This window comes from Formica exsecta, unplaced genomic scaffold (genome assembly GCF_003651465.1).
Source record: "Formica exsecta isolate Colony F162 unplaced genomic scaffold, ASM365146v1 scaffold451, whole genome shotgun sequence".
NCBI lineage: Eukaryota > Metazoa > Arthropoda > Insecta > Hymenoptera > Formicidae > Formica > Formica exsecta.
In genome coordinates this window covers 231,500-245,175 of record NW_021851748.1, presented here as the reverse complement: position 1 = coordinate 245,175, position 13,676 = coordinate 231,500, and the positions used below count along the sequence as shown (strand labels likewise).

The window sequence follows — 13,676 nt, the reverse complement described above, 5'->3', positions numbered from 1 at the left end:
AAAAAAAAATAAAAAACAAAAGAAATAAAAGAACATCAACGGAATGTCGACAATTTTGGAAAAGATAATTTAAAAGAAATTAAGATTTGTTCACCGTGTTCATACTTTAGTAGTACTTAAATCGCGTTCTGTATATTTTATGTAATTTTAAAGAGAATACATAATATTCTGCTTTTGGCGACTAACTCTGTATATTAGAAATGTTATGCTAATTCTAATACAATTCCTTTCCTTGTAAGACTTAGTTAAAGTTAACAATTTATTACTGCGAATTGTTAATATCCTTATATGTATCGTTATATTTATACTAATGTAATCTTACCGCTTCAAGAGATGATCGAAGACTAAAATGTCGAAATAACAGACATCAAATAAATACGTAAAGATATGTAAATAAGATTGCCAAGACCTACAAAATTTAGATTTGAAACAAGATTTATGTTTATGTGTTAAAAATCGTTGAAGATTTTTATTATTAATTTGTTAATTTTAAATATTTATATTTTGTTGTTAATATCATATACAATTTACTAAGCAATATAAAAAAATAATTATTTATGTTTCCCTACGTTTATAATTATTATTTTCTTATTTTTATACATTGAAAATTTTCCATATATTAGAGTATTTTCATATATTTATGTATATCACAAATTTTTAAAATAATATTTTATGATTATTCTAATTAATATATTGTATTAAAATCATCCATTTTTTAGTCATGTTAAAATATTTATTTATCTCTGCCATTTATATCCATAAAAATTAATTATTCATACATTAATATTAATTATGTCAAGTTATTTGCCGACATTTGTTGTGATCGCATTTAGAAAAAAAAATTCGACAGAGTGTCTTAAATTATTACTTTTCTATCGTCGTGCGATAACAAGATCATGGCATATAAATATTAGCGCACTATATACAACAAAGACTAAACATCGCGGAATTATTATTAATTTATTGCTGAAATATTTTAAATACTATAACATATATCATTCAATTGTTTTACATACTGCACGTTCTCAATCCGAATCATATTTAAATCGTAGAAAAGTCGAACATTAAAGTATGGAACAAAATATGATTTAGTCTAAGTATTGTTAAAAATAATTGTAGCTCGTAAAAATAGTAACGATAGTTGCAATTATAGCTAAAGAAATTAATGTTATAACTGCAACATATTATAGTTGTTATATAGTTAAAACCAAGATTTTATAATTTTCTATTAAAAAGTATTTTAAAACACACAATAGAGTTTTGTAAAAATATTTTTATTCATGAATAAATTTATCTTACGATTTATATAAAACTTGTGTTGTGAAAATAATATACGACCATATATGATTTTATGTATATTTTTTCACGGAATGTCAATATTATAACTACTGATTAATTATTATATTACATTCAAAATATTATTATAAATTAACAATAATTTAAAATTAATGATGTGATGATGTTAAGAATAACTAGTATAATAATGATATTAACAAAATATTATGCTTGATAATATTGAACAACGATATGTACATCACAACCACTGCTTAAAATTTTTTGCTGTAATTGTAATTATTCACATTTAATATTTCTTTATTGTGAAATATTATGAAGATAAGTTATCTGCCTCTCAATTTCAGACAAGCGCATTTGTAGTTTGCGTTCAGCATACAACATCCATTGTTTCACATGATTTTTATATTCGTGAAAATATACTTCAATAGTTGCCTAAAATAGATTATTTTGACATTAAAAATTTTATCACTTTACAAGTCTAACATAATTAAAACACAAATACTACTTATATGACATATACCAATGATATAAATTTTAGTAATAAAAACTTAAGATATAAATAAGTATAACTTTGAAATGCATAAAATTTACCCTGCCAAAAGGAGTTTTGTTTTTCTCGTACATACGTTTAATATGATTTATGTATGCTTCTGGCTCAATGATATTTCTCATATTTTTTCTGATCTATGTACAATAAATTATTTGAACATTTATTGTCAAGAAAGTCAAATAGTAATTTAATTTAGTATATTAAAAATTTAACAAAATATTATTTCTTATTTTCAGCATGATTAAAATTAAAAAAAAATATATATATGTGTGTGTATGTTGCGTGAACGTGCGTTCGTGTGCGCGCATGCGTGTGTGTATATGGGTGTTGCAGACTCCTTATAAATTCAGTCTTTAAATGTTGATCTTCAAAGATCAGACGTTTTATAAAAAAGCTGAGCTGTCTGTCAAAAAGTTGATTTTACAAAAAGTCTGCAGCATTATATATATGTATAATACATATCTATATGTATAATGCATATATAGATATAAATAAGTTTAATAATAAAAAACTTATAATTGGGTTTATATAAAATTTACCTCGTCTAATTGTTCCTTAGAGTACACATGATTAACAATAACAATAAATAGTGCAATCCTATTTATACCCCTATCAAAACAAAATAGCGTATACATATAACTAATACCTATGCGTAACAAATTTTCGTAATTATAAAAAAACACGTTTTTCAAGAAAAAAATATTTCTGGTTATTACCTTGGCTTCAATTTATCGAAATTTCTTAACATATTTGAAAGCACATCATTGTGATTTGCATGCTTTGCAATAATAAAAAGAAAACTATTAATATGTCTTTTGATATATATTTCATCAAAATCTTCATTTTTTTTTAACATAAGTAATTCTAAATGTTCATTTGTGACATTATTTGGAGCGCAAGCTAAAAATTCTGAAAATCTGTCTATTTTGTCCTCTAAAATTATACAGATTTATTATTATATATAAAAATTTGCGTATTTATATTATAATGCAAACGTAGAAATACAAATTTAAAAAAATGCTCAATAATTTAAAAGTGGAATATCACGTTATACAATTAGCTTTTAATAAAAGTTTTGACAAATATTGTATTAAGTACGTTTAATTAAAACATGGACTATCGTCTAGTCGTTGTTCCTTCGAAAGTCTCAATCTACGTTTCAATTAAACATATAATTTTAAATTTAAATTTTATTAGAAAATCACACATTAAAACATACGAAAGATAAGTATTCATAAATATATAACGTATATTTAACATTTGCAGTATAAAAATGAAACAAAAACTTTTCCCAAATTTTCTATTTTTAGTTTAAATAAAATTATAAGCAAACATAATTGAATTCTTTTAGCTATATATATTTAAGTTGCTTGAAGAATATGACATGAAATAAATTAAAAACTCTTGTATTGATCAAATCTAATGCTATTTACCTTAATATTTTGGACTTCTTCATTTGGAAGTGGAAAAACGCTCGACATGTATTCAAGAGCTTTAATCATAGGATACCAAGCTATATAATTTGTCTCTCGTGCAAGATAGCTTATTAATTCCCAGAATATAGAAGGATCGAGTTGCTGCTCTACCATAAAATAAAATGCGTCGTCGATAATTTTAGCACGATTGAGAACATGTATTTTCGTAAATTCTTTAGAGTTCAAATATTTTGCAATTTTTTGCCAGTTTTCGGGATCATAATTAACACGGTAGTATCCTGTAGTAAATAATTTTTTTATATATTATTAAATTCTCATCTAATTGGGAATTTATTAAAAAATATTTATGACTATCTGCATTTTACATATTAAGAGTAATTTCGAGTATTAAATATGTAGAATTAAGCTATATAAGTGATTGGGAATCAATTTAAACTAATCTAAGTTTAAATAATAATTGCATTTTACATATTAAGAGTAATTTCGAGTATTAAATATGTAGAATTAAGCTATATAAGTGATTGGGAATCAATTTAAACTGATCTAAGTTTAAATAATAATTAAAAAATATGCAGAATTGAATTTATCTCATGTTCATCGATACAGTATAGAATACTTCATACAATATTTATTGAAATATTATATTATGTTACTATATGTTTACTTATATAATGCATGCTCTTATTAAAAAAAGATAAAAACAAAAATATACAACAGTTTAAGACTTTATTATGTAAAATATAATAAAAATATATTTTCATCGATATTCTCACCAGCTTGTTGTAGATTGAATATCACCCAACCATCTTCATTTATAATAACTTGTTCAAACGGCTCGTCTGACGGTATAAGCATTAATCTTTGGTCAGAAAGCGGATATTTAAGATTTCTAAAGTTTGCTTCATTCTGCGTAGTATAAGTCACAGGTATCCAGACAAGATTTTCCTCAAATATATCGTAATTTTCTATTGTTATATTCATACTGTTTTTATAATAATCTCGCGTTATTTTCAACACAGGATAACCCATATGCCGGCTCCAATTTTTTATTATCATTGTTAAAGGAAGCATGTATTGTTTAATATGCCTGGGATTATCATATGATTCATCTACAGCAGTTTGCATAACGGCCCAGAAATCATCGGGAGTCGAATTAAGCACACTATATTTAATATGTTAAATTTTGATTTTATTACACAGTAAAAACTGTACTAAATGTAAATTATATCCAAAAATATCAAAGTATTGTTTAATTTAAACAAGTTGTAGAACTTACATAACTGCAATATTTAATATTTATATAAGAATTTTATGATATAAGTAACTAATATTTTAAAATTTTATTTATTTATAATATTTATATTACACTTACTGCTCATTTAGATATTGGTAGATACTCATCCGAAACACTTTATCGGTAATTAGATACTGCAGCATACGCAATATTAATGGTGCTACAATTCATATGATACAATATAATTTATATCCTCTTTATATGTCTTTCAAAAGCCAAACTAACAACTACATTTATTGTAATTTTTTTAAATTTTGATATTTTCTAATTTTAATATACTAATCCCTCTCAAGTGCTCTGGTATTAAAATTAAGAGATTTATAAAAAGTGTAGTTGATTTATTTGACTTCTAAAGACTTATCTATATATATATTTATATAATGATTTAAATATCTTTAGAATAAATTTATATTTTACACTGTGCTCGCGTAAGTTAGTAATTTTATCTGATTTTGTTTCAACAAAAATAGATTTTTAATTATAATATATTATATCATAGTAAAAAGTCATTACATCATTAAACTGTAAATATATATTTGTTTATTATTAATGTTCTATATTCCCTTATAATATATTCTAAAATTTATAAGCAATTTTTAATTATATTTATTAATTTTACCTTTAATATAACGAGAAAAAAAAGAAAGAGCATTAATTTCGGAAGGATGGGCTTCTGTCATAAGAGGCTTCATGAAAGAATGAGTGTCCAAACGAAGAGATTCAAATTGAACTTGAACTATAAATAAATCCAACATCTCGGAATTTCTATAATCCTAAAAGAAGAAATTTTGTGCATATTAACAATACATATTAATCGCTATTGATGAAAATAATTTTGTTATTTATCAACATTACAAAAATATAGCGATGTTTCCCAAAAAATAATGTGTAGTGTTTGAAATCAGCATGTCATTGAAACTATGTGAACTCATTAAAAATGATTGTAATAAATGTATGTATGTATGCTATTTCCTATCTATATTTCTATTGTAGATTTTATAATAATTTGAAAATATCAAATGATCAACATATAATTTAGACTTAACAGACACGAAAAGAATTTATAAATAGCTTAAGCAATTTTCATATGACATAATTAATGTTGTAAATAGTTGAAGAATCATTCATTTTCTTATAAGATCAAAAATTTTATGTACTTGCGTAAAATGATATTGAAGAAACATAATATAAAAATATACATTAAGAGAAAAAGAAAATATCACTAAAAATATATAAGAAAACTACCTCGATAGAATTGATGATATCTGTTCCAAACAACATAGTAAGGCCATCGATTAACCATAAGTGAGACGACCAAAATTGATTGATTAAATGACCAAACCATTGATATATCATTTCTCGTCCTATCAACCGTGCGACATTTATTTTATGCGCAACAGAATGTAGATTTTCATCGTACATAATACTTGTTTCTCTAAAACATATAGAAGTAAAATTTGCAAGAATTTAGTATTAAACATAAATTTGTGCAAATAATAATATTAATTTATTTTTAATGTATTTTTTTATTTAATGTATTTTTTTATTTAAAACTGAAAAAATGTCATCTAAACGGATAACGCAATTGATATGATATAATCATATGTTGTTTTGCAGACTAACTATATAAAAAATGTGATATGTTCATATATATATAATATATATGTTATCTATTCAAATCAACTTATAATTAATCCTAAAAATATATTAATATATTTGTTATAATAATCTTATACTCTAAATACTTATATTTTAAGGTGTGTGTTTGTAATTTTGATTCTTACAAAAATTGTGATTTAATAGATTAATATTTTTTTAAAATTTTTATATTACCTATTTAATACCAATCCCCAGTTTTGATTATCGTATAGCAAACCATATATTGCGACAAATTGCACTGTTGGAATCTTCAAGTTTCCCCATTTGACTTCCAACATTACTTTGTTTGCAACCATTTGAGCATATTTCATATGCTGCAATTCGGGTCTTCGCCATAGAATGATTCTACCAATACGAAAATTGTAAAGGGCATTTATTGGCGTGATCGCAAGCGTCACGATATAAGTGGACATTGCAGGAGTGATATCAAAGTATGTCCACTTCATATGTGTTTCTGTTTTATAGTCTTCATGTTTCAATATTTCCTCTTTTCGTATCGGCATATTTGAGAAAACCCTATAATCACGATGATGTTTTATAGAAATGTTGAAAGTGGCTTTTATTGTCGGCTCGTCCCAGCATGGAAACAATCGTCGGGCTCCAATGGCCTGAAAATGTGTTGCATTCGACCACCTAGGGCATTTTAATAATATTGATTCGATTTGTTAACAATGAATTGTTAATTATCAATGGCATTAGACCATCCTTAACATAGCGACTAGAATATATATAGTATAAAGTGTGATAATTTGCGCCCATCAATTACATTATCTCTTGATAAAAAATGAATCGGAAAGTTCTAATCTTTTTCTGGAGTATTTAACGAAGCGGAAAATACAATAAAATAAATAAGTGATTAAATAAATAAAATTTATTTAATCATTGCCTTTCGTAAATCGCGCGTTTGATAATGCGTGCATGACTACAAATTATTTGATACGCCAGTAGTATATGGTTTACACAAACATACACATACCTGCTTAAAAAACAATGCTTGTAAATTTTATTTAATAAATTCTCTTGTATTGCCTACTATGTATTACACAGAATGTACAATGGTGCGCGCACGATTATTCCACTCAATAATTGATGAAAATAATTATAAATAAAATCATGTTTTAAACCACAAATTGTAATAACAAGACATTCAAAAAATTTTTATTAAAAATATCAAAGTTAATTAAATAATATCATATAAATTGTATAACAAATTAATTCCCTTCATTCTTGTGCGCTTGCGTGCATGCGTATCTTTTATATAAAAGTATTAACAATAATTTATTTTATATTTTATTCCATACACACATGAGGCAAAACAATATGAAATATAATCTATCGTATCTAAACTATTCAATTTTTGATGATAATATATACATTTTAATTTACATATTTCTGTGTTTAATAATAAATAGAATTGATTAAAAATTGTATAAGACGTTACAATCGTATATTTAGGTGAGTTGTAAGATCTAATATTATAAAAAAAAAGATAATAGAAAATAAAAGAGTAAACATGTCTTACAAATGACAAAAACTAATATTTAATAAAAATGTACTTTTAACACATATTACCATTTACTCACCCATATTGTCCAAATTTCTCTCGTATAGTATTTAAAGAAATTATAATGTTTTCTGTGTTATTAATTGCATTGAGAAATATTATATTCAATATATAACTTCCACGTGGTAACTTATCATCGAAATAAAGAACGCAAAGTTGTGTTACAGCATCATATTCAAAATTGTCCACTAAATATGTACCAAACATAGTATCCTTTTGCCTCAACTTTCCATATAAATAGTGTATTGACCTCGATGAATTTAACCTTATTTTTGTGGTTGGATGAAAAATATCGATAGCGACATTCAATTCTCCATAGAAAACGAAGCTACCTTTTGCTTGATGCTGTTCTATTTCTGTTTTATACGATACATTTATTTCATCTCTTTCTTGGTCTTCTTTAAAATATGGTATAAGCTTGACATCGTAATGCACCGGCATGACATTACCAAAATAGTTATTCAATGCAATCAATGACTTTTTCGGATTTTCATCGACAGAAGAAGCTATCGCGGTGATAAATATAAGACCGCCATAAAATAACGGTTTTAGGAATATTGCCATATCAATTTTTGATATCTTTAATAACTTTCCCTGTTGAAAGAAAGACAAATATAAAACAAAATTTAGACAATAGAATTTACAACAAATAAAGTGCTAACTTTTTTAGAATTAGTTTTCTCGAGTAATTAGAAATGTCATCCATGATGAATATTTCTGTGATAAATCGATCTAATTATATATCAACATGTTATTTTTAAGATTTGTTGTTTCTTAAATGAGTATGTCTTTAGCGAATTAACAACGAATAACAAACCAACGGATAATTAAATTTTTTTCGACTATTTTGATATGCCTTTTCGGACATTCGGCAACTAGTTTATAGATGAAACGGATATTCTCTTATGTATTACGAAAAAACAAACATCATTTCTTCATTATTCGTTTGAATTCGTTTGAATGAATATAAGCGAATCAGTAATCGAGCTTAAAATAACGTTGCAAATTAATGATTGTATGCCATTACAATATTTTTTATTATCCATTTAAAAATATGTAGATTAAATATAAAATTAAATATTGAAAAGTTTCTTGTTTAACCTTAAATTTTTTAATTCGAAGATATTTCATAACAATATTATATTAAATAAAATTAACGTTCTTGTCAGATGCAATATACATATATAAAGTTTTATTAAAAAGAAATAAAAAAGAAAAGAAATAAAAGAACGCCAATAAAATGTCGACAATTTTGGAAAAGATAATTTAAAACAAATTAAGATATTTTCATGGTGTTCATACTTTAGTAGTATTTAAATTGCATTCTATATATCTTTTATGTAACTTTAAAGAGATATACATAATATTTTGTTTTTGACGACTTACTCTGTATATTGGAAATGTTATGCTAATTTTAATACAATTCCGTTCCTTATAAAATTTAGCAAATTGTAATTAATACTTTATTACTGCGTAGCGTTAATATCCTTATATGTATCGTTATATTTACACTAACGTGATGTTACCGTTTTAAAAGGTGATCAAGAACTAACAATGTCGAAATAACAGACATCAAATAAATACGTAAATACATAAGGTTGTCAAGTCCTACAAAATCTAGATTTAAAATAAAATTTATATTTATTTGTTAAGAATCATTGAAGATTTTCATTGTTAATTTTTAAATATTTATATTTTGTTGTTAATTTCACATACAATTTAACAAACAATATAAAGAAATAAATATTTATGTTTCTTTACGTTTGTAATTATTAATTCGTTATTTTCATACATTGAAAATTTTCCATATCAGAGTACATGTATTTATTGTCAAATCTCGATATATCGAATCTCCCTGAACAATATCAGAGTACATGTATTTAGTTCATGTATTTATTTATAAAATTTTTAAAATAATATTTTATGATTATTCTAATTAATATAATATATTAAAATCATTCGTTCTTTAATCATAATAAAATATTTTATTCATCTCTATCATTTATAATATATATGAAAATTAATTATTCACACATTAATCATATTAATTATGTCTAATTATTTCCCGATACTCGTTGTAATCGCATTTAGAAAAGAAATTCGACGGAGTGTCTAATTATTACTTTCCTATCGTCATGCGGTAGCAAGATCGCGGCATGTAAATATTAGCGCACTATATACGGCAAAAATTAATCATTGTGTAATTATTATTAATTTGTAACTAAAATATTGTAAGTACTAAACCATATATATATATACTCGTGAAATATTAAATTATATAAAAATATTTTGAAGTATATAGATATATTAATTATTTATTAAATGGTTAATCTACCACAAGACTTTTCATTATGTTAATTATTCGATTTTATCATTCGATTGTTTTACTGCGTGTTCTCGATTCAAATATTATATTTAAATAATCAAATATTATATTTAAATCGTCGAATGATCTAACGATAAAGAGCATCGGGCGAAATATACAAGAGACATATTCTTTTCCCGAGTAAAATATATTAATTAACGAATTATGTAATTCTTCTAATTATTAGAACTTTTTAGAAAATGGAAAATATAGTCAGAATTATAAAAAGACTGTAAGCCCACTTTACACGATCTATAATTTGCAACAGAATTCAAGACAGAATTCTATTTATAATTTTATATATCAAATTATGAATATAATTATAGATAAGAAAAAATTTTTGTATTACACGAACCATAATTTGATTTAAAATTATGTATAGAATATTCGATTGTTTCTTTCTTTGACATATGGTTGGATTATTAAAAAATACGACATAGTTATTAAGAAATACATATAAATATAATAAAAGTATAAAACATATAGCATGATGAAATAAATAAATTACTATCACAGTTGTTGGAAATAAAATTTAAGAAAATACTTAAGAGAATATGTATGTGTGTGTATCCATGTGAAAATTTATATGTGTACAAAATTTATTTTTTGTTTTATAATTGCAAATTTTTGTACAAAAAACTGAATAGTAGGCAAGGATATTTCTTATATTCAGTTAATAAACAAGTAACTTGCTCCCGGGACCAAGACATTGTCACATATATTCTTTTCTTCTTTTCTTTCTTTAGATTATTAAGCAGATACGAGAGTAGGTTAACTTGTAGTTTATGTCATTTACAATTCACCAATCATAGATACATTGCGCATATTTCATGCGTTTTTTCTATTTATAAAAATAAAGCATGATAGTTATAATTCTGATTGTTCACATGTTTTCTGTATTACACAACGCATAAAAATTATAAATAGAATTCTGTCTTGAATTCTGTTGCAAATTATAGATCGTGTAAAGTGGGCTTAATAGAAGATAGAGGACTTGAAAATCGACCAATGTCTCATATAGATACGTTAGAAACTTGGCGGTATTATGTTTTCAATCGGTTGAGATAAATATGGGAACGTATTTCCGCATTATTTATCTAACGTATTCTTGTCCACATAGATTGCTCGTTATTTATTTCTCTTTATATGTTAAAGGGAACATACTCGTTTGAACCTTCGAAAAATGAGTAATTTTCTAAATTTTTTTGTAGCACAACGGTTTGATAAAAATATTTTTTTTTTTTTTACAATATTGATACAATATTATTAAGTACCTAAATAAAAATGTTCAGCTTTAAAAAAAAATTTTTTTTTAGAGTTATGCAAATATTTGCAGATTTATATTTTCATACACGGTGTGCATGAAAACGTTCGTTTATCATATCCAAAATAAAAAATGCAAGCTTTTTTTATTAAACATATTAATAGCTATCTGCTATCCAAGCGTTTTTTCAAAATTTTGAAAAATAAGAAGATGGTGGCATATTGAAAAAAAGTTTCGTTTTTTTAAAAAAAAATCTATTTTTTTGTTTATAAGAAAAAATGGGGAATTGGATTTTAAAAATCTACTTCGTTAGCAAATACGGAATCTTATTAGGAACGCAAATGCAAAATTTGAAATCAATCCGTCGAACATAGCCCGAATTTTCATGCAGACCGTGCATGAAAATATAAATCTGTAAATATTCGCATAATTAAAAAAAAAAAATTTAAGCTGGATATTTTTATTTAAGTACTTAATAATATTGTATTAATATCGTAAAAAAATAAAAAATTTTTATCAAGTCGCGCTGCAAAAGATCTAGAAAATCACTCATTTTTCGAAGGTTCAAATGGGTAAGCTCCCTTAAATATGCAAATTATCGGATCACGATTAAAAATATTCCAAGTAGCAGATAATTTTATTGCGTTTGACCGTTTGTGTAAATTTTTTGTGCCTGATGGATGATTAATCCTTCTAAATTGAGAAATCGGTTTCTCATATTAACATATAAAAAAAATATTTAACATTTCTTCTTATTAATTAATAATCTTTTCTCTCTCTTTCTCTCTCATATTCATTGTAAGCGCAAATACAATTGTGCCGAGCAAAAGCGCATCGAGATTGTGCAAGCATTTGCAGAACGACTTATACTATGGGACGTATGAATAATTATAGTTTGCCCGATATAAAAATTATGGAAGGACCTGAGTGCAGGTTTATTCACGCCACTTCGCTCGCGACACTTATCCGAATAATCCTAACCCGATGATATATACCCTGCCGCATCCGGTTGCAAGCGTACCTCTCAATTCTTTAATTAGCTCGCTATATTCGTAGCTGTAGATATGCCACATAACTTCCTGTACGTCCGTAATACGTCCGTCTTACATCAATGATTTCCGGATAATAATATAAATAATTTCGCATGTTAAATGTATATATTTAAAAAAAAATTAAATACTATGTATTTTCTTTAATTTTAATAAGTGTTAACTCTCTTTTACATTTTTTCGATGAGAATTTGATGATCTTAGTTCAATTACATTTAAAAATTTTGATTTCTTCAATATAACTTCTTGGTACAATAAAAATATATGGAATATTTTTTTTTAATAATAAATTTTTAATATTTTTTAATATTTTTTTGCGCACAAATTACCGCGCTGTCTCTTAATTGCCTTCCCTCGCCTTTATTAGATACATTCGTAAGAGCCTTAATTCTTTCAAAATTTTAATATTTTTTATATTATAATAAATTTAACAAGTTTTTTGGAGACAAAACGTACAAGCTCTTTTTTCTCTTTCTTTTTACATATTATGAAATAAATGAAATCAATTTACTTGTTTCTATTTTTGATTTTCATAGAATTTGCTTGGTTTCTAAATTCTTATTAAATATCCAATATATTGAAAATATTGAATTTACATTGCGAACTATTTCTACGATACATCCTCTCTATCCAACTTTAAATCTTAAACCAATCTTAACTCTTAAATTAATCGCTTTTAGGATGGGAGAAATATCAGTTTCCATAAAATTAGTATCACCTCCCGTATAGAACGATTTAATTTATATCCATTTAATAGCCAGTTTCAAATGTATCAAGTGCCGCGCGAGAATGCATCGGTAACGCAAAATTGCACAAGAAAACACTGCGCGTTCCATAAAGATCACCCGAGCCTAATAACGGTGGAAAACATAATTTTACCGTAAGAGTAACGTGGCGTTCCGCGCCGGCGATTCGCCGGGTGATCGCCTCCCGGCCGTTGCAACGGATATGCGTAGGTGCAACGTGCATCTGTATCCCGATGTCACATTGACTCGGATACTTCGTCGCGCATTAATGTAGACGAAATTTTGGCGCGACGCCAGGGCTCATTTCTAACCGATTAAATGGCTAAATTTTCGAACTTTCTTTTGCCGCTCTAAAAATTTCGATACATTTTATATATTTTTGTTTTTTAATTGTAGCCTTTTAAATAGAAATTTTATAAATTTTTATAAATTTATTATTTTATAAATTTTTAT

At 25.4% G+C, this 13,676-nt stretch overlaps 2 protein-coding genes across 2 annotated transcripts; both read right to left on the bottom strand.

Annotated features, from left to right (window-relative positions):
- Nucleotides 1-1,551: 1,551 nt before the first annotated feature.
- Nucleotides 1,552-2,757, bottom strand: LOC115240789. Its single transcript, XM_029816151.1, has 4 exons — nt 2,563-2,757; nt 2,386-2,455; nt 1,888-1,980; nt 1,552-1,728 (listed from the first exon to the last, which is right to left on the bottom strand). Exons 1-4 carry the CDS (start codon nt 2,700-2,702, stop codon nt 1,594-1,596), a joined length of 438 nt encoding a protein of 145 aa, XP_029672011.1. The 5' UTR covers nt 2,703-2,757; the 3' UTR covers nt 1,552-1,593.
- Nucleotides 2,758-3,213: 456 nt separating this feature from the next.
- On the bottom strand, nt 3,214-9,307 carry LOC115240787 (glutamyl aminopeptidase-like). The gene is made up of 8 exons (XM_029816149.1): nt 9,186-9,307; nt 7,819-8,393; nt 6,410-6,868; nt 5,822-6,011; nt 5,196-5,349; nt 4,655-4,736; nt 4,056-4,444; nt 3,214-3,560 (listed from the first exon to the last, which is right to left on the bottom strand). Exons 2-8 carry the CDS (start codon nt 8,361-8,363, stop codon nt 3,241-3,243), a joined length of 2,139 nt encoding a protein of 712 aa, XP_029672009.1. The 5' UTR covers nt 8,364-8,393; nt 9,186-9,307; the 3' UTR covers nt 3,214-3,240.
- Nucleotides 9,308-13,676: the final 4,369 nt, after the last annotated feature.

Coding starts and splice junctions, on each gene's coding strand:
- LOC115240789 (XM_029816151.1), bottom strand. CDS start 2,702: ATGTTAAAAAAAAATGAAGATTTTGATGAAATATATATCAAAAGACAT. Junction 2,456..2,562: donor TTCGATAAATTGAAGCCAAG/GTAATAACCAGA, acceptor TTGTTTTGATAG/GGGTATAAATAGGATTGCAC. Junction 1,729..1,887: donor ACAAAACTCCTTTTGGCAGG/GTAAATTTTATG, acceptor AATCTATTTTAG/GCAACTATTGAAGTATATTT.
- LOC115240787 (XM_029816149.1), bottom strand. CDS start 8,363: ATGGCAATATTCCTAAAACCGTTATTTTATGGCGGTCTTATATTTATC. Junction 6,012..6,409: donor TGGGGATTGGTATTAAATAG/GTAATATAAAAA, acceptor TATATGTTTTAG/AGAAACAAGTATTATGTACG. Junction 4,737..5,195: donor TTTTTCTCGTTATATTAAAG/GTAAAATTAATA, acceptor TATGAATTGTAG/CACCATTAATATTGCGTATG.